At 40.4% G+C, this 19,983-nt stretch overlaps 2 protein-coding genes across 3 annotated transcripts; both read left to right on the top strand.

The window, feature by feature from the left end:
* The first annotated feature begins 57 nt into the window (after positions 1–57).
* On the top strand, positions 58–18,734 carry LOC101174186 (homeobox protein Hox-A5). 2 transcript variants are annotated; one of them, XM_011477114.2, is made up of 4 exons: positions 58–140; positions 16,054–16,186; positions 16,529–16,689; positions 17,738–18,734. In XM_011477114.2, the coding sequence occupies exons 2-4, from the start codon at positions 16,095–16,097 to the stop codon at positions 18,184–18,186; spliced, it is 702 nt and encodes a 233-aa protein (XP_011475416.1). In that variant the 5' UTR covers positions 58–140; positions 16,054–16,094; the 3' UTR covers positions 18,187–18,734. The 2 variants fall into 2 exon arrangements, with proteins under 2 accessions (XP_011475416.1, XP_020560331.1); XM_020704672.2 differs by lacking the exons at positions 58–140; positions 16,054–16,186 and having other exon boundaries at positions 16,212–16,689.
* Positions 7,048–8,527, top strand: hoxc4 (homeobox C4). Its single transcript, NM_001104878.2, is given in 2 exon segments — positions 7,048–7,493; positions 8,010–8,527. Coding segments are annotated over 2 exon segments (786 nt in total). The 5' UTR covers positions 7,048–7,060; the 3' UTR covers positions 8,363–8,527.
* Positions 18,735–19,983: the final 1,249 nt, after the last annotated feature.

A 19,983-nucleotide genomic window follows, 5' to 3' on the forward strand; every position in this document is an offset into this window, starting at 1 on the left:
TATAATCTTAACTGTCCGGAATCGCAGCTGCTGGCTTCCCCTCATCGGAGGAAGAAAGGGCTTTGTGGTAGCGAGGCTGCAGTACCTTTCAGCGGGCTGTGGAGTAAAGCGGTACAGAGACCTGCATGCGAGCTGCTGCTGTAAGTTGATTTTAACTTTAACTCTGGCCTCCGTTTGCTAAATTGGAAAAAAAAAATCATATTTTGGTTCATGTAAGCATGGTACATAATAGACGCGTCTATGAACGTAAGACTATTTTCTGCTGTTAATTTGATCTTTATTTAATTTGTAAACACTTGTTTGACGAACAGCTGCATGTTATGGAAACGACAAATGTGGATTATATTTAATGTTCTGGTTGTTGTTTAATGTTATCTTCTGGCTATTTATCACATTTTAATATAAGAAGAAATAGGAAAAAAAAAATCTTTAAGCATTTTTTAAAGCGGAAAAAAAGTGGAATCCTGCAAAGGTGCGTTTATATTCAACAGTTTGCCTTAGTCCTGTCAGCGGGAAAATACTTACGAAGGAACGATGATGTAAGAAAACGGTAAAGGGGGTAACAACAATCAAAAATCATCTGGCACCCTGAGTCACCATCCACCCCACCCTCTCCCACCTTATTGTGTCCCCAACACACACTTACAAGACAAACCCACACACACGCGCACTGGTGCAGTCCCAGTTTGATGAAATATTTAATTTCTTTTCCTATTTGTGTTGCAAGTAAAGTTTTTGAAATTTCAAGCAGGCCGAACGTAAATAATATGTTTACTTTAAATTAATCTCTCAACCAGTGAATTTATATTTACTGCAATAGAAATACCGTGATTATTAAGTGGACTCCCCCAGGACATTTACATGGATGTTAACATTTTAGTACAATTGCGCAAGCTCCTTTTCAACCTGATTTAGAGGAAAAATCTGTGCGCAAAAACGGTCCTAATTTAACGCTTGTTGCCATGAACAAACAAATGTGCATCCTGTTTGTTTGTGTGAACGAAAAGTGCCCCCCCCCCCCACACACACACACACTCCGCACGCTTAACCTAGTCCCCTTATTAAACAATTAGTTGCTGGTGGATTGATCAGTTTTAGGCTGAAACGGATTGAGCTTTGAACCTTCGTATTTTTTTTTCTCTGCTCTGATTTTTTAATTAGCAAACAGTTCGTAGAACAGTTCTAATCAAGGTGGGGAGTTAAAAAGTGTAATATTAGATCTTTTTTCCTGTATGAGCTTTAGCTCAGCAGACCAGGGGATGTTGTTGTAGACATTCATTTTCTGATTGTGATAAGCAGCCAATCAAGCGAGATGTTCCATTTACAGCAAATGTAATGGTTATTGGTAAAGTAAATCTGCTCTAAAGTTATCTGTTTATTGGCTTGTTGATAGTTCTGTGTGTGCAGTGCTTTTGTAAGGTGTGATGATCAAATAACTACTTTCAATAGGGGGCACTGTGTGACGCGCTCCATGTGCGGGTCGGCAACGTGTTCTTGTCACAGCCTCTTCTGATTTTCAGACCTGCAAAATGTTTGTTTTTCCCGTTTTTAAATATGTCTTCGTCATTTTAGATGCAAATATTTGTCTATGGTCGTTAGACTGCTTTTCCTGCAGGATAGGAAGAAAAATATTGCTTTGCGTAAACAATAAATACCTGCGTGGGTTTAAAAATTTCCTCTACTGTTATCAGATTCATAAATGCCGTGACCTTTATTCCAAGTTTAATTCACAATTCAATTCACCCAGTAATCACGGTTAGACAGGGACGCTGCGGTTTCGGCCTAAAAATGAAACAGTGTAAACTTCCGTTTTCACTGCCACGTTCTTCGTTCTTTTTCTGTTCCTTTCTCTGACCTGAGAAGCTGACACCCTAATCATTCAGTCCGCAAGGGTCATTTCCGGGTGAACACATAGTTCCCCTTTGTTTGGGTCCAAACACATTCAGTTTCAGGGCATTTTTATCTGAACACAAATAGAACTCATTTCTTTATAACGCGGGAATTAAATAGGTCCTATCGTCAGTTTACTGAAAAGCTAAGAAATTCTGACTTTTCTTTTGGTCTTGTTTATATTTAGGTTAAAAAATGGAAAAGTCATTTTACTTGATTTAATTGACCCAAATGACTGCTGCGCATTTAAGTTCTGCAACAGCCGCGCGCCTCCCGAACTTCCCATTATTGCTGGTGGCAGAAATAATAATTTTAAAATCATACCTTCCACTCAGAAGGCTATCTTTTATTCTCTTTTTTATTTTTTACCATTGGCGTAAAAAGGGTTTACAATACCCCCAACAATAATATTTCCTTTTATGGTTAACTTTAAATTCATTTGATCTAAATTGATAGGTTATTAGAGCAATTTTACACCGAACAAAAACTCAATTTAATGCACCTCAAGCAATTTCGCTACAAAATTATTCCAGAGTAATTTTATAATTTAATTATCTACATGCAAAAGATTTAAATATAGTAAATAGTAAATAAATTCAAGATTAATTACTTGAATGCAGATGTTTTCACTTATAATAAACTTTTTTTTAAATCAGTCCTAGTCAAAACATCTATTTCCTTTTTTTCTGTTGAATTGAACGCGGCCTTGGATTCATCTATATTAAGTTACACTTCTCATTCTGCATTTTTCTGATTATATTTGAAGCTGAATGGTGAATTTATTTATCTTAAGTGAAGCAGATGTCTGTGAGAATTCATGATGTTTGTACAATTTGCATAATTTGTGAAGAAAAAAAAAGATCTTATAAAACCAGACTGTCATGCTGCTTGAAACGTCTGCGCAGTCGTTAACAGAAAAGTAATTAAAACCTTCTTGTGGTCCAGGTTAGTTGTATTTATCAGCTCAGAGCCCCCCCACAGCTCTGCACTAAAACACAGTCAGTGGTTTATGTGGCGAATGCAGTTTTTAAAACCTCTGCTCCCCTAACTGCAGCTTCCAGAGAGCATTCAAACCCTACGAGTCTCCAGTCTGTCTGCACACTTCATTAAAAACTTTTTTTATTTTTTATTTTAACTGGACCATCCAGCTTTATTACACCTGGGGAGGGTAAACGCGAAAAGGCTATTAGGTTAAAGGGTTTGATTAAAAGCGCATCGTTACCATTTTTATCAGGGGGCGGAATATTGCTGCTCCTTCTGCGCGCACATCAAGAGTCCGACCAAAAGTTACCAAAAAAGGGGGGAAACGAATCCTATAAAGATGTTTGGAACCGATTTATTTTGTTTACATGTGTGAACACCCTCAAACAGCTGTTTTTTTTTTCGGGTGGGGGGTGGGGCGCGGGTGCAAATGAAAAATCGAATTAGTCCGCCTGCGGCTCTCATTTTTTGTACTTCTACATTATAACTAGTTATTGAACTAGGTGCACGATCTGAAAGCCATTTGTGGGGAAAAGAATTCATTGCTGTCTCTCCATCAATAATCCTTGGCAGTGAACTATTGGAACCAGTCAAACGCGAGGGGTGAAACGCGGGTCAGGCTGTCTAACTAATATTAAAATGCGTTCGCCAGAGCGCATGGGGCGAAAGGGGAGTATGTGATGTGCATGCAGAGCTATCACAACGACTGAGCACAACAAACTGCATGTATATAGATCAGAACACAAAAACCAAAGAGATGGCAATTTTTGTTTTTTCACCTATTCCATGTTTTGCTTATTAGTTGGTTTTCTTTGTTTAGAAGCTTTTTCACCACGGTGTTGGTTCGTCCAAACTCAATAAAACAAATCCATCAAGCTGATATACAGAATGTGGGCAGAGAAATACATGGATAAAGATGTTTTTGAGGACCCCTGTGCATCTCTACTCTTATCAATTCCATCGATTCACAATCTGAGCATGTTTGCTGGCTTTAATAACTTCCAAACAGGTTGCATGTCCGATATTACATTTTTCATCCGAGGCTTTTCTCATTAGCTTCCAGAGTGGCAGGAAAAAAGGTTACGGCGCGGTCAGTATGGTAATGGCAGTCAGGAGAAATGCTTGGGAACAAAAGAAACTTATTTTTCATCTGCGCTGTCACGCATCCCTTTTGTATCCGCCGTGTTTGTAGCTGAATATTCATACAGAAGATACCTCAAAGGCAGAGGGTGAATGTAGAGAAAAGACACCCTCTTCCCTCTGTGTTTGCATATGTATAAAGAAAAAAATATGCAAGCTTTCAGCCTACTTCTGCCTCATAACATAAACAAATATATTTTAAAAACTATCAGTTTGGGTTTAAACGCGAATCTTGTGATTTTTGCATGAAGGATCACCTTTCAGAGTCAAATCCAGATCTTTAGTTGCCTATATGTACCCTGTAGAACCGAATTTGTGTGGAGTACAAGCATTCGCAAATACGTCTCTACAGGAATACATGGGGAACTGAAATACCACGCCAACAAAGGATGGCTCTGATTGTTCTTCATCAGCCCCTCCTCACTCGCCTCTAGCTGTTTTCCTTCGTCCCCTCCTTCCTCTGCATACAAGCATCAGTAACGATGCGTGCAGCTCACACCCAGGCACCAGCAGTGCTATCTCTTTCCCCTGCAAACGCTTTCACATTGCAGATAACCCCTTGGATTGTGTTTGTAGGCCAGAGAGGCTAAAGAAATGTGTGCGGTTCGCGGCTACTACTGTGTCAGAGCCTGTAAAACACGTTAGGAACCAGGGGTCGTTTAAAAGTGACTGATTTACGGCTTTTATTGCTCTATAAAACGCCTCTAACATCCTCGCCAGGGATAATAGAAATGTCGTGCTGCATTCTTTACAAACAAGTGCAGCCAGAAATATGATATGCAGTTGCACAGTGTGTTTTTAACCTTGTTATGTAATTATAGCTGTGAGAATAAACACTTCGGCTGCAGTGTGCTGTAGACCAAAATATTGAGCTAAGTGCCTTATTGCCTCTTAAATAACAACAACAACAACAATAATATTAATAATAAGGAAATAATAATAATGATAATAATAATAATAATAATAATAATAATTTTGCCTGTTGGTCTCTGTGTCCATGAATTTGGCTGTCCCCTCTATGTCTGATAAGGGGGTCAAACTTATGTGACAAGTTTCTATATCCAGACAAAATGAGTTTACAATGGTTTCCAGAGGTTTCCTCTTTCCCTCTGTTTTTAGGAGTTTTTTTCTTACTGAGAATGAGGTTCTAAGGGGGATCCCCAGTTTAGCTTAGTCTGTTTAGTTTAGTTTAGCCATTATCTTTTGAATTCTATGAATTCGTGCTATTTATGATTTTTACATTTATTATACAATTAACGATATAAAGCCCATTGAGACTACTGTTGTAATATTGGACTATATATACAAAATTCAATTGACTTAAATTGAATTAAAGAAGACAGGCTAGCCAACAGCTGCTTATTTGAATGTTAACATTTTTTTCTCATGTGTGGAGGCCATGTTTGAAACACATTTCAAAGGATGATGTAAACACACGTGTGCAGAAACAAGTTCTTTTTGTGTACTCAGAGTATTGATGGCTTGTTTACAAATCTTCCTCTGCATTTCCTTTCAGAGAATTTGGCTTGCAGTTGCTATTCAGTGTCTCCTGTTGACTGTATACAGCAATCTTTACCCAGATAGATGCTTGTTTCCTCTAAAGCTTACAAAAGTGGATTTAGCTGTGCTGAAAGAGACAGAGCCCTTTAATCACTAAGACCTGTTTTTTTTTTCTTTGTTTTTATGAGAATAAGTCTTTAAAGTCCAAGGCCTTTTTTGTAGTTTCAGGCCTGAAACTACAAAAACTTTGATACTAATGTTTGCAGTGAGTCAGCAGGTCATGGTTCTGACTAATTTTAATGGCGTTATTGGCTGCACAGTGGATGAGTGTCCTCACTGCAACTTTTCATTTTGATTGTTTCTCTTAATGGTTTGTGCTTTAGATGAACAAAGATTAATGAAATTCAATTGAAAGAATTTTGGTTCTGCTTTTTTCTTCAAGCAAACCACAAAAATCTTGGTTAGATTGTTTATATTGTAAACAAACTGGCTTCAGCAAGTGAAACACTGTGAATATGTCTACTTTCCACTGGAACAGCCGTAACACAGAGGTATAGCAGTTGACCTCTGATTGGAACATAGCAGGTTCACCTTACCTGTATATCCAAGTGTCCTTTAGCAAGACACTGCACCCCACATTGCTCCTGGTGGTTATAGGTTGGTACCGGTGTTTGGCAGCAGCTGTCATCAGTGTGTGTGTGACTGTAAAGAGCTTTGGGCCTTCTACAAAAATAGTAAAGCGCTGCATAAGTATATGACATTTACTTTAAATCAGTCAGATATTTGTTATTTTCTGCACTAATTATTATTGCAACATGCAAAATATAAAACTGAAAGTGAAAGCACCTGAAACAGGTAACAATTTTACATAATTGTGGATTTTTTTATGTCATCCTGTCCACTTTAATTCAACATAACAAAGAAAACATTTTTGTATTTTTTATCTCCAGTTTTAAACAATGGGGCTTGAAGGGTTATGGGAGAACACATTAACTATGCAAATCCACATATTTGCACATGTGTATTAATGAGCCCTTATCCTTTTCACATTAGCTAAGGTGCTGCTAAAGGAGTGGCTTCATATATTAAAACAACCTCTCTGGCCTTCACACTAACACAACGATTGGTTCTCTTTGGCGGTGCCCTATCCTTGTCAAGCCATTGTCCCTTTGAATAATTGGAACTGGTAGATTTTGCCTGTTTTATATTTTTTTCCTTGGTCAGCAGCAACTAGTTTGTCCCCAAGATCAATTGCTGTGGTAACACAACCAGAGAAAGGGAGGAAAAGAGAGGGGGTGATGGGGGAAAAGGAGAAACACAGGAGGAGAGAGAGGGAGAGAGGGAGAGAGACAGAGATTTTTGCCCACAATGGCGACTGTAGGTATGCTAAATACCTCTGGTTCCTTATCCGGGAACTACCTCTTTCTCTGCTATTGGGCCATTGGGTCACGTGGTTAAAGTAACTTTACAGGGCTGCTCGCAAGTAGGAGGGCTTTATGAAGCAGAAAAACGACAAAGCTAGAAAAATTATTTTCCACTCCAGAAATTAATGATCATGAGCTCGTATTTGATGGAGTCTAACTACATTGATCCGAAATTTCCTCCATGCGAGGAATATTCGCAAAATAACTACATTCCCGATAGTCCAGAATATTACAGCCGCGCGAGGGACACTGGCTACCAGCATCACCACCAGGAGTTATATCCTCCGCGGGCGAGCTACCAGGAGCGCCAGTATAACTGTGCAAGCATCCCCGAGCCTGACACGCCAAGGGGACATGGAATACCCCATTCTGCGCACCTGCTGGCAGGAAAAGGGCAACCTGCCTCATGTGAAACGCCACAGTTGTCCATGTCCCCTGCCACCCCACCGGCCGCTGCCTCCGCCTGCAACCAAGCTACCCCGGAGCATCCAAACAGCACAGCATCCTCCAAGCAGCCGGTGGTGTACCCATGGATGAAGAAAATTCACGTCAGCACTGGTAGGCAACTTGTGTGTTTATGTTCCCTGCACTCCTCGTGCTCCTGTCTTCCTTTCCCTCCCTTTATCAGTCGCTCTGACTCCCATCTCGTTGCCAGCCCCTGCTCCGATAGCAGGGAAGCCTTTGAAATGGCACAATTGAGGCGGATTTACGACTCGGCATTGGTAATTACACCCACCATAAATTTTATAGCCGAGGTATACTCAGGGCAGCCGTATCACCATGTGGCTTCTGCTGTTATGTATTGCGCGGCAGTGAGAGGGGGGGGGGGACGAATAAAAAAAGGAGAATAATTGAGCTTTGTAATCTTGCATTAATAATTTAGATCATAGTTGGATGTTAGTATCCTCTCGTTACGCACAAAAGTTCTTTCACTTCCTTTTTACATTTCTCAAAAGAGCTAAACATTCATGTCCAATAAATCTTTCCAGCCATATTTCAGTTGAGGCCATTCTTGTTTACCCCTCCTTTCCTCCTTTCTCTGTTTCCCTTTCTCTCCACTTCTCCTTTCTCCAGTGAACTCCGGTTACAATGGGACGGAGCCAAAGCGGTCTAGGACAGCATATACCCGCCAGCAAGTCTTAGAATTGGAGAAGGAATTCCACTATAACCGATATTTAACACGGCGGAGGCGCATCGAGATTGCGCACACCCTGGTGCTCTCCGAGCGACAGATTAAAATCTGGTTTCAGAACCGCAGGATGAAATGGAAAAAGGACCACAGGCTCCCGAACACCAAAGTGAGGTCGTCCTCCTCCGGGTCCAACACAAGCTCAGCAGCCGGCGGAGTGGCCGCTGCCTCGGCCACTAACAGTGGGCCCGACGAACTCAGTGGAGCACAGCATGGCGAGGATATTACCAGGTTATAAAAGCAAGATCGAGGGTAGACAAAGAACTGCTTATTTATAGGACAATTCTACATTTTGTTTTCGTAGCTATCTTGTGCGGTTTCCTTTAAGTCCAAAGTTATATAAAATGCATGTTATATGGCATGGATTACTGCGAATACCGATGAATTATTTTTACGTGACACAGGGTTTAATTTATTTGAAGTTCAATTATGATGTTTTTTTTATTAAAAACGTTTTGAATGAAGGTGGAAAAACAGTAAAAAAAAAAAAAAGACATTTTATCAAATTGTTATTGTGGGCCATTGTTTTGCCCTGCTGCCCAATGTAAAATGCACAATCTATTTATTTCACGCAACACTGGAAGGATACACTATAATGATAGTTATTTTTGGTATTAAAAAAAAGCTGGAACACACCATTGATCTTGAACTTGTCTGTTTAGGATAAGGTAAAAATGTGTGAATTACCTCGTGTATTTCAGATACAGGTTTTGGTCTTCAGTTTAGTTTTTCGTGGTGTTGATGTTGTGTTTAGACCGTCAAAAGCGGATTATTGTGAAATGCAATAAACGGACTTTAGTGTATTTGTGCTAATCATATTGGTCAATAAAACAGTGAGTGTCTACTAGTTTTAAACACGTTTTGTCGGAGTTTATTTGAGGAAAGATAACTTGGAGGCTTTTTGTAAAACTGTACAGATGGGTATATTAAACGTTTTTAAGTGATGTTTTCAGATTAGCGCAATTATTAGTCCCATATTTTTTTCTTTTTTTTCAAACTCGTCCTTAAAAATGGGAATTTGTCCTGACAACATCTGTGTAAAAGAGAATTTGTGTGTGAACGACTCGCTCATAAAGCTCTGAAGTCATCCCTGAAATCTGACGGAAAAGGTCGCCAGCACGGAGCATCACAGCAACCTGAAGTGCATGAAACATCGAGGCCCTCCAGTTCCCCTTTTGCACTGCCTCGGATATTACTTCAGATCAAAGATTCAAAGATGCACGAGATTAAATTAGAAAGTGTAATTTCTTAGGTTTTATAGAATGTTAAAAATGCACTCATTTAATTGGTAATACAGCAGAGGTGCCCTGCTTTTTCTATTTTTCACACCGCAACAAGACTGGGTTTTTCTAAATGTGACCACAAAAAAAAAAGGAAAAAAAAGGGAAAAAAAGAAATGAATAATAAAGTCTATGTAATGCATCATGTGGTGTTCGTTAACTATCACAGTGAGGACAGTAATGTAGTTAAATTTGTTCACAGGCGTTGCAACAGCGTCATGGCCATGAGGAGGAGTATACTGGTGCTTTCATGTGTGCTCAGTCTCTGACTTGAGGTTGTATAAACACTTCGCCCGAATGCTTGCTGACTCCCCAGTGTGCAGTTTGCCTCCATGGTACGCAGCAGCTCAAGAGAATGTAGAAAGCTGAAAAAAAACCTCTCCAGCAGCAATCTGTAGTGCGCCTTTCTTTGGGCAGGAGGACCAAAACACAACAGGACTGCTATCTTCTGTAACCCTGTAGGACTGAAACAAAAAGACAAAGCTTGAACAGAAATGTCTTATTTTTTATCCCTGTCTTCACACCTTTTTTTTTTGGACAGATGGAGTTGAAACATGACTTCAACTCAAAGACGCGCAAGAATTTGATAGATTATTGAAAGTGTGACATGAATAGGACGAATAAAATGCCTCGCTTAGTGGGAGGCAAAGGAACACAAAGAAGAGAGGTATTTTCCATCATCAATCTTTCAGCACAGACCTTTGTATTAGATTCTGGAAGACGACCTGGATGACGGTCAGTTCTGATGTTATCAAATATTGTGCACCAAGCTAATTCCTTTCTCATTCTCTTTAAATGTCCGCTTGAAACTGGACTTTAGAGAACCGTTTTAGCTGGACGCTTCACTTTGAAACCTGCTCTTGGGACGCAGCTTTGGAAAGACACCATAATGGTGGTTAGACGGGGCTGAAAAATGAATCCAGAAGCCTTTATGTTGCTGGACAGATTGGAAAAATTAATGTGCTCGCCACAGTCGCAGCATCCCTTTAGCCCCCTTTCTAGGGACTGTCGCCTCCATGTCGCGCAGCTGAAAAGGTAGTTCATTGAAGTTTGGGGGCGAAATGGGAGAAGGCCGAGTTCACCTCGAGGACACATTTTCTGTCCCATTAGGTTCATTTCAGTCTGGATGGCCGACCTCTCCAACCCTGTGACCTGACTCACTCTCTATTCGTGTACCTTCTGTGTGCGCCCTCGCTGGTCCCCCTTGGCCTCTGCTTTCTTTGTGGATTTTTCTCCATTTCTCCAACAGTGGGGCCTGTGGTGGGGCATCACTCAATGTGTTGCTCCTTTTGTTTAACAGGGTGCCATCAGACAAGAGTTAAACTCTCAGACAGCCCTCCTCAGCAGGACTCTCAAACATTCACTGTCTTCGAGTTGACCTGATCTGCATCAGAGGGATTTCCAAACTTTTTTCTTTTTTCAGGACACTTGCGCCAACTTTTACTCCGGTCAAGTTAGTCTATATTTTCCTATATTAATTATTCATTATTTTTTGGTCCAAAATTAGAAACAAAATAAAAGCCCTTCTTGTCTCAGTGATTGGTTGCAGTTCCCGAGGTCTACTAAAATGGCATGGTAAAAATAGTTGCACTTTGTCAGATCATGTGACTCTATTTAGGAGACTAACTGGTCCCAGATTACCTTCAGCTGCCAATTATAGCTGTTTTTTGACAGAAATGGGGCACTTTGTTTTAGTGGTTCGCTGGACAACAGCATAACCTTTTTTTTTTGCTCACTTTTCAATAACACATTTCATAAGACTTATGCAAATGGTATGTAGATAGGTGGCCTGCGCATATTTTGCAATTTAGTTTTAATTTAAACCATTCCCGTTAATCCGCATAATATTGAAAAAAGTTTCAGTTTTTTTGCAGCTTTTAGTTTGTTTACTCACTTACATTCCTCGACTTCCACATTTCTTCTTTTGGCGATGATGGACCATGCAAGCTTTCGAAGATAAGCAGCTGACAGTGAAAGCCAAACTCCTGTCACTGCTATGCAGAGTAAAGCTCAAGTTACAGAGCAGCAAAACTGTTGTTGCAGCTTTTGAAATGTGACGTTTGAGTACAGAAACAGTTATTAGATAGAAGTTTGACTCTTTTTTTTCAACTTTTGGTTTAATGATTGTTGTTGTTATTGCTTCTTTAATGGGTGATAGTAACAGGAATGTAATATTTAACAGCGTGCTGTAGATAAAAGTGCACTTTTTTCAGACACAAATCAGATTTTGTCAAAAGTCAGCAAAGTGTTTCCACTTTTTTCTATTTAAACAGTAGCTTTTTATACATTATGAGTATAACATATCTAATTTAAGAATAAGATGTGCTATTTTTTTCCTTTAGGAGGGTACACTTTGAGGCTTTACATGATGGACGAATCATGGAAAAAAATCTGATATATCCATTTTATTTTGAAGGACAGATGGCAGGAGGGCATTTTTGTGCGTTCAACTTATGTGCCTACATTCCTGCAATGGCTTTTTTCTCTTGCTTTCAAACTCTTGAGTCAGAGTTTTGAGCCCACACTGCAGCTGCAGGATCCACTGTGATTTATGGAGCACCTGAGGTGAAGCCCATCTCCCGGAAAAAGTAAAAAAGAAGAAAAACCTGACTCAAATAACCTAAGAAATGTTTCACACAAGAACCAATTAGATTTCATCAGTTGTGAATGTCATATACCAGAATTACCAGTGTCTGCAAACCAGGTTAAGCAGCTGCATATTTGTCCACTCTAATGAAAGCGTTGGTTTTACCGCGATGTTGTGCGTAAAAGTGTTTCAGAATTGGTCATCGCACTTGCATAAAGGTTGGGAGTTGAAACAGGGGTCACGCTGCTATTTTCCAGGGATGGGGAGTTATGCCTCACGTGGACCAATGGTGTCATAAACCTGTAAATCTCCTTCCTGTCCGTCCACGCAAAGAAGAAACCCCGACTCCAGTTCTTCGGCGTGTGCGCCACAGTTCCATTTATTAAAGCTCACTACAAATATAAGATGATGGAAAAATTTACTATCTGCATCTTGAGAATCAACGCCTAAACCTTAATTTGAAGGCAGAACTTTACTTATCAGAGAAGAGAAATATTTATTTGTAAAATCGGAGAAACTGCAGACACTTTGCTTGGTGGAGAGTGTCTGCAGAAGACAGGGCACTCATTAGAACCTGACTTATGGTTATGTTATTCACTTTTCATCAGCAGAGGTGTTCTCAATATGAAATCCCGAGACTATAGATCTCCGATTATGTATGGGCGAAACAATCTGATTTACAGTCGGAGGATGATTCCCTCGGTATGGAGACTTGTTGCCTCTCTGCTGCATGCAGCAGTCTCAAAATTATTTTTCAGACTTTTTGCACACAATTATGCACACAAAGAATGTGATTCATAGTTCAGGTCACCCCGTCCTCATCTCAGTCTTAATAAAATAGCGCTAAACATGCCGGATGGTTATCTGCTGAAATGAGAAACCACGATATGATTCTTGCACTTTTACTTTCCACGCATCACAAAGCATTGCTTAGGTGCACACATTTCAGGTCATTTTATGAAAAGAAGAAGTCTGTGTTGCAAAAATGGAACTATAATCCACGTTTACAAACTTTCCAACAAAATAGTGACGCTTTTTAAAAACACCCGTTTTTTTTGGTTAAAATAACTGTCCAAAATAATCCCATATTGTTCTTCACTGATGTATCATAAAAGGTTGTGATTATATAAATTCAGTTCATAAATGTAACATAAGATTGTCTTAAGCAAAGTGAAACATGCCTCATTCAAAGAGAGTTTATTTTACAATTCAAGCATAAGTAATGTTTTATTATTACGCACTAAACGGCGCTGTTACAGTTTGATGCATAAAAACAAGTTTGGTCTGTTTTATTATTAAGCACGAAACGGCACTGTTACAGTTTGGTGAACTAAGAACTAAGTTTGGTACGTTTTATTATTATCCACCAAACTTAAACTGTGCAGGCTCAATGTCGAACTCTCTGCAACATCACTGCCGTCACGTGGTAATGCATCATTATTAGTTGAGGCAACACTTTGATACTGTTTTCATGTAACCAATTGGAGTGTTTCAAATTACACCAATGCATCTGACAATTGACCATAATTTACTATATCTCCAAAGCTTATTTTTTTCAAACAATGCGTCACCTTCAAAAGCCTCAGGATTAACGGTTGAACGTCCTCTTCAACAGACAGGCCAGAATCTACGCGCGCTGCTGCATGCAGGCCCAAATTAATACTGCGCATGGTTCCCCAAAAGTCGAAACCTGTTTGGAAAATTGAAAATGTGCGTCTTCTCTTTACTTATGAAGAGCAGTCTGCAAACTCCGGTGCCTTCATTTTACTCCACATTGTTTACAGCAACATAGGGCAACGGGACTATAAATCTTCCTCTTGCCCCACCAAGACAGCGTCATTTGTATGCACCGTTTTAACCGACAGCATCCTCTGCCCATTAACATCTCCTCCACAGCTCCCAGCCTCCTCTGATTTGCGCATCTCTTTCCCCTGGACATGCATTAACTGATCCGTGCTATCTATCCCTGAGCTCTAAAAAACAATCATGTTTGAACGGCGTAATGTATACTTTATGGAAGAGGAAAATAAAACCAAAGCGTGTTGTTTTCACCACATTTCCCCAGATACTTCCCCATTCCCTATAGCACCCTCTCTCTTGATTATTTGCGTGAAAAATAAAGGTTTATCGACAATTTCCTCTGCTGTTTGTGTCAGCAGACGAGAGAGCGCAGAAGGTAAGGAGGAATTGTAAAAGGGTTGACACCCAGAGCGACCGGCGCGCTTTTGTGTGAGAAAGAAAAATGATGTATTGCTACAGAGACGGTTCAAACAGAGTTCACGGAGAATTGTGGTGGAGGCGCGTAGGAGCTAAATTATGGTCTTGCTGAGCTAGTATATCATATGTTCTATCTCCGATTCAGAGAGTGTGTTCAAGAGTGTGAGGGAAGGAAAACAAAAATTAATTTAATAACTTTCCCACAATTTCAGCCATTGCCCCCTCAGAGCTTCCATTATTATTCCCAACGACAATGAAAATTAGACGGGGTGCTGTAACTTCACATTTTGCTGAACATATAGCAGAAACATGTAGTCGATCCGTTTAAAAAAATTAAAATAAAAACGTTTACACCACCAATTAAAGTCGTTTAACCAGTATAATAAAAGTCCATTTACTAACCACTTGAAAGAAGACGTGTGTTCCATGAAACAAACTGTGAGGGTTTCAAATGGCTGCATAGATATAAAAGTAATGCATTTAAAGAAAACTGCAGTGACATGACGATGTACCCCCCCCCCCCAGGGTTCAGGCAAAACCTCGGAGATGGTTTGTAGAGGGGGGCTGAAACGGAAAAGGAACCCTGAGTGCATAATCCATCACCTGTGAGACATCTAAAGAGGGTTTCTAGACAGCTTTGTTGCAGCAAAACACCAAAAGGAACCGATTTCTGAAGCGTATACTGCAACCAAGATTGATACTAGCCCAGAAAATACAAAAATTATTTTGGAAAAAAGTGCACTTACAAAAATAAAAGTTTGAGATTTATTGTTATACTTATTTGCGCATTTTGCATAAATTTATGCTTTCTTGAAATTAAACAACTTTATGAGTTTTTTTTCCTTCCACGGTTTAACTCATTTAGGCCAGAGTTGATGGAGCCCTTTGTAAAATAATTTCTCTCCCCCAAATATTTATTATGGACTTCTTCAAAATTAAGTTGAAAATTCCATGTTTTATTTAAATATATTGCTTTTCCAAAGCAAAGCTGTTTTTTCTCCTCCCAAGTCCCTGGTGGTGTGTTGTGCGCTCAGCATTGGAGCTGCAAACAAGCGCTCCTTTTGTCCATTCAGCCACGCTGCAAGTGAGGTTCGGCCACAAAGAAAATGTCCAAAAGCTGCCAAACGATTCTGTACTGTCTGACTAATGCAGGTCATCCTATAGGAAAAAAATCTGTAATGATTGCCCTCCTTTGTCTTTGTGTAGCAATGACTGTCAAGCCTTTGTTTGACCACTCCCATTGAATCCTAAGCTCCACTTCCCCTACGACGATTCTAACCATATGGTTGGCACTAAAGGAAAGCCCGCCGATTTATTATGATCAAATAAGTTTGCTTTTGAAAATCTCGTTATCTTAAATAAACTCGCAGGTTCCGTTCGGAGAGCTAAAGTACACGTTATTGGAGAGTGAGCATCCAGCAATATGAAAAACGCTACCCAATTTGTTCTCATCCGTGTCCACTAAAAACGGTGCAGGGCGAAATTTGTTTTTAATCACTTTAAAATGTGTTGCAAAATCACGATCCGTGCGCAGTCGGAGGACAGAGACGAATTTGACGCAGATGGAACTCTTGGAGTTGTTTTTGGACGAAGAACCTACCACCAAAGAGTTTAGGGCGCGCGGCTGCAGGCGGTGCGTCTTTCAGTTCTTGTCAAAAGATTAAACAGATTTAACAAGGAATCAGCTTCTCATCACACGTGTGATCTTTGTCTGTCTTGCACCCCCCCTCCCCCCCACGCGCAAACACTGACTACTGGTCCCTTCTCTGTGTCTCCCCCACTCTGGTCACACACTTCTCGGCATCTATTCACATTTCGTTTAATGGTTTCTCTTTAAATCCCCAGACAGAGAAAGGCAGCGTGCTCGTAGAAATGTCTGAAGAAATATGGCAGGAGCTTCTTCTGGCGTCCCAAGTTGCCTGCAACTGCGGAGCTCGGCCATTGGCGGAGGAGCACACGTGACTACGGCACCCTTCTGGTAAATATTATTCAATTGATCCACATGGTTTACTTCAAGTCATCTGTCTTACGTGTCTTTATTCGCTCAGGTTAATTGTGATCTCATATTAGACTGAGAAAAGTGACGTCTTTACTACTGTAGAGGGACTCCTTGTTTTATTTGAGACAGTTTGATTGCTGGGTTCATGGACCCCCAACAGCCTGCTGCCCTCCCGCTGCAGTTGCATGGCAACAGATTTGCAACGAGCTCTGGACAACTGCCAAAACTAAGCGCGGGACCCAGGGAAAGAGGAGGAGGAGGAGGAGGAGGAAGAGGGCAACATTGGGAGCAACAAAAAATGACTTCCCTCGCACCTGTCAGTTCCAGGTTGAACCCACATGGACAGTCTGAGTGCCTGCAGGAGCCTGGGGTTCACTGCCATGCCAAGGGTAAACTGGACAGTAAGAGGGTCCTCGCCATTTGGCACTCAGGGGTCATTTTTCCCTGGATGACCCTTCGGACAACTTACTCCAAAGCATCTGGTAAACCTGAGCTTTATGTTTATTTAAAATACAAATGGAGTGCATGAACTAGGCCTAACTTAGGTTTCTCAACTTGTTGTTTTGGACAAGAACAATGCATTATATGAAAATAAAGCTGGCTGCAGATGATACCTGTTTACTCACAGTCTGTGACCAAGTTTCATTTTTGCTGCACAGTTAAACAAATGTAGCGTCATGCACTGTTTGCTCTACATCTCCAGTAGGCAAAGCCATGTCAAAGCATGGATATTTGCAGCACAAAAGCTGCAAATTTGCATCTGCAGACTTGGTTTGTTTTTGTGAAACATGTTTATTTTTCAAATAATCCCAACTCACAACAAGATCCACAGATATCAACTTCCAAGTATGACAGCTTCATTCTTACAATCACACAAGATTTCAGTCTTGCTGTTCTGACATTATTTTTGGGGAAAAATATAGATGTTATTCTTAATTTACTTTTAACATCAACAATATCCTTTTTATAAAATTCCCAATATCAAAAGATAGTTTTTAAAAGAAAAGACTCTGACTTATTAGGAGATCTGCTTTCTCTCTGAGGTACTCACTATAGACCTTATTAAACGTCAATTAACCCCTCTGTGTCATGTTTTTATCAACAGGGCCCTGATATTGCTCATATACATGTCAAATTGAATCCCTAATGGTGGTTATTTTCAGTGGTGCTCCCCAGGTACCTTTTAAGAAAGCGAGATGGGGATCTGACAGGTCTGCTTCTCTGTGTGGCTCTGATTAATGCGGCCTGTCAGGCAGTCGTAGTGGCGTCAGATGTTTCCCCCAGTCTGCTTCCTTGGGAGGGAACTTTCCCCGAACACATGACACACCAGACAGCCAGTCTTGTATACTGTCTCAAGCCTGACTGAATCAGGGGTGAGGGCTCCACTAAGTCTCAGGTTGATTAGCTGAGAATTAACACAGGCCTCTGTTGGCACCTGAAGGCTTCCTTGTAGAGGTTGTCTGTTGGGTTATTGGAAGTGTGGCACTTCTTTTTAACACTTTCCCTTTATTTGCTTTCCTCCATCATTAGTCAGTGTGGAGCCGAGCAGTTCAGGAGCGGCAGTGAAGAGGGAAAGAACGGCGTTCACCAACTCCCAGCTGCTGGAGTTAGAGAAGGAGTTCCACTTCAGCCCTTACCTTTGTCGACGCCGGAGGCTGGAGATGGCTGCTGGACTGCAGCTCACCGATCAACAGGTGAAGATTTGGTTTCAGAACCGCAGGATGAGACACAAGAACAAGAACAAGGAAAGAAAGAATTTTTCACAAGGCACTTCCTGTAACCTAAACTCTAACTCAGACCCTCATGCATTCGCGTTTACTGTCTCTCCTTTGTTTGGCGACAACAGCGCGGCTGGTTGTATTCACCCTGGAGACATGTCCCATCGAAACTGCATGTTTCCATCTCTTGCAAATGGTTCTCAACTCTCCTCCATGAGTGTAGGTGGTCATCATTATCCCGGCGTTTCCAGCTGGTCCTGAGGCCCAGTAATGATCATCCATTTAAAATACTCATTAAAAGCTCAATCATACATTCACAAACACTTACTTTTTAGGCACCAAAAGATGTTTGATCAGCATTGGAAAGCTTGATTTATTCTTTCATCATCACCAAACAATACGGCTAAATACAATTTTTCATCTTTATTACTTTGGACTAATATGTTTTCATATCTCCAGAAGACTGTTGGTCTCTATACTTGCTGTTCTTATTTTTATAGCATGTGAGACATTTTCTTGAAATGCCTGTGCTGTATTTTTGGGACTTCAATAATATTACATTGCATGAATAAGGATACGAGTAACTTTTTGAGTTCTATCTTGTTGGAAACTTAGTCTGTTTTTTGAATGGCAAATAACTGTTTTGTTTGTGTAGGTGCATTTGTGTAAAATATTTTAACTGTCCCAAGTTGAATTATGTTACAATTCTGTTTGACACTAAATCATCCAGCAAGTTTTTCATATCATTGTTGATTAATTGGGGTGTCATAAATTGTACATACTTAATAAATTCGTTTGGGAAAAGTGTACCTCTGAATTGTTTACCCTCTTCCCTGCTGATAAGAACTGCATTTTTTCCTGTGGCGTTTTATGATTAAAGGTTCCTGGATTTGATCCCAAAAGGAAAAAAAAGAAGGATTCTTTGATCAAATTAAAGCATGTTTTAGATTCTCTGAAAACTTCTGCACCGTTGTGTATTCAGGTTGCACAATCCTGCCTCTCCCTTTCCTCTGCCTCAGAGTTCCCGACCATTAATCACAGAGACAAGGCAGCCTTTCCAGCTCTCCAACCACAAGCTCTGAACCTACTGGGCACCATGACAAAATCTTTTGCCTCCTCCTTCACATGCCTTTTAAAAAACCAAGTTGTAGAGCTGCAAGTCAGGGCTGGCCTTCTACCCAGGGGCATGAGGAGGGGGTATGTTAGTCCTTGGAAGAAGCCCTTCCAGTGTGCAACTTGATGGCAGCTTATTCACTGGTGACAGTAGTTAATCTCAAAGAAAGACATGATGTTGTTTACAGTCATCTGCTGTGCCAGCATGGAGTAGAATTCTCCACCCAAAACAGGGTTTAGAAAATGTCGTGCTTTTCAGAAAGTGTTAAAAACCACAGAGGAAAAGGGAAACATTTGACAGATTTGGGTCAACTAGTGCTGGAATTTAATCATCTGAGAATAACAACTACATAAAATGAATGATTGAACCTTCTTTTAAGCTTGATATTTTTAGTCTTGGTATCAATATTCCAATCAGCATTATACATATGGTTTGAGAACGCTGACAGATTTTTATTGACCTTTCTGCAAATGAGCTGTACCGAAAAGCCACAAAACAATGTATAGCAGCTATATGAGAGTCTTGCATGTGCTTTCTGATTTATGATTCTGGAGATGCTTAGGGTTAGAAGGACCTTTACCTCAAATTCTTCAACAGGTTTTCCATCCAGACACTAAGAGCCATGGGACTCCACACACTGGAGTGTGGTAATTCTGTGGATGGGGTCAAGGGGGATCTCCAGAGGTCAAGGGAAGCCTCCTCTCAAGGGCCCCTCCGCACTCTATGTCCATCCCAACATTAAGTTAGACAGCTGTTCTCACATTCCCAGCTATCAACTAAAGTCATTATGTCCAATTTAGTCACTTGACTCCCTGGACTTCTTGATTTGACAAGTGTCAGACAAGACTAAAGATCTGCAATAGCAAAAAAAAAATTAACACAACAACATTGCCAGAAAATGTTTCATAAAATGCCTGCTTTGATCACGGATAACCAATAATTTA

This window comes from Oryzias latipes, chromosome 7 (genome assembly GCF_002234675.1).
Source record: "Oryzias latipes chromosome 7, ASM223467v1".
NCBI lineage: Eukaryota > Metazoa > Chordata > Actinopteri > Beloniformes > Adrianichthyidae > Oryzias > Oryzias latipes.

Excerpts from the sequence above, each read along its gene's own strand:
- LOC101174186 (XM_020704672.2), top strand. The coding sequence starts at position 16,353 with ATGGACCCCCAACAGCCTGCTGCCCTCCCGCTGCAGTTGCATGGCAAC. Across the intron at positions 16,690-17,737 it reads AACTTACTCCAAAGCATCTG|TCAGTGTGGAGCCGAGCAGT; the intron begins GTAAACCTGAGC and ends CTCCATCATTAG.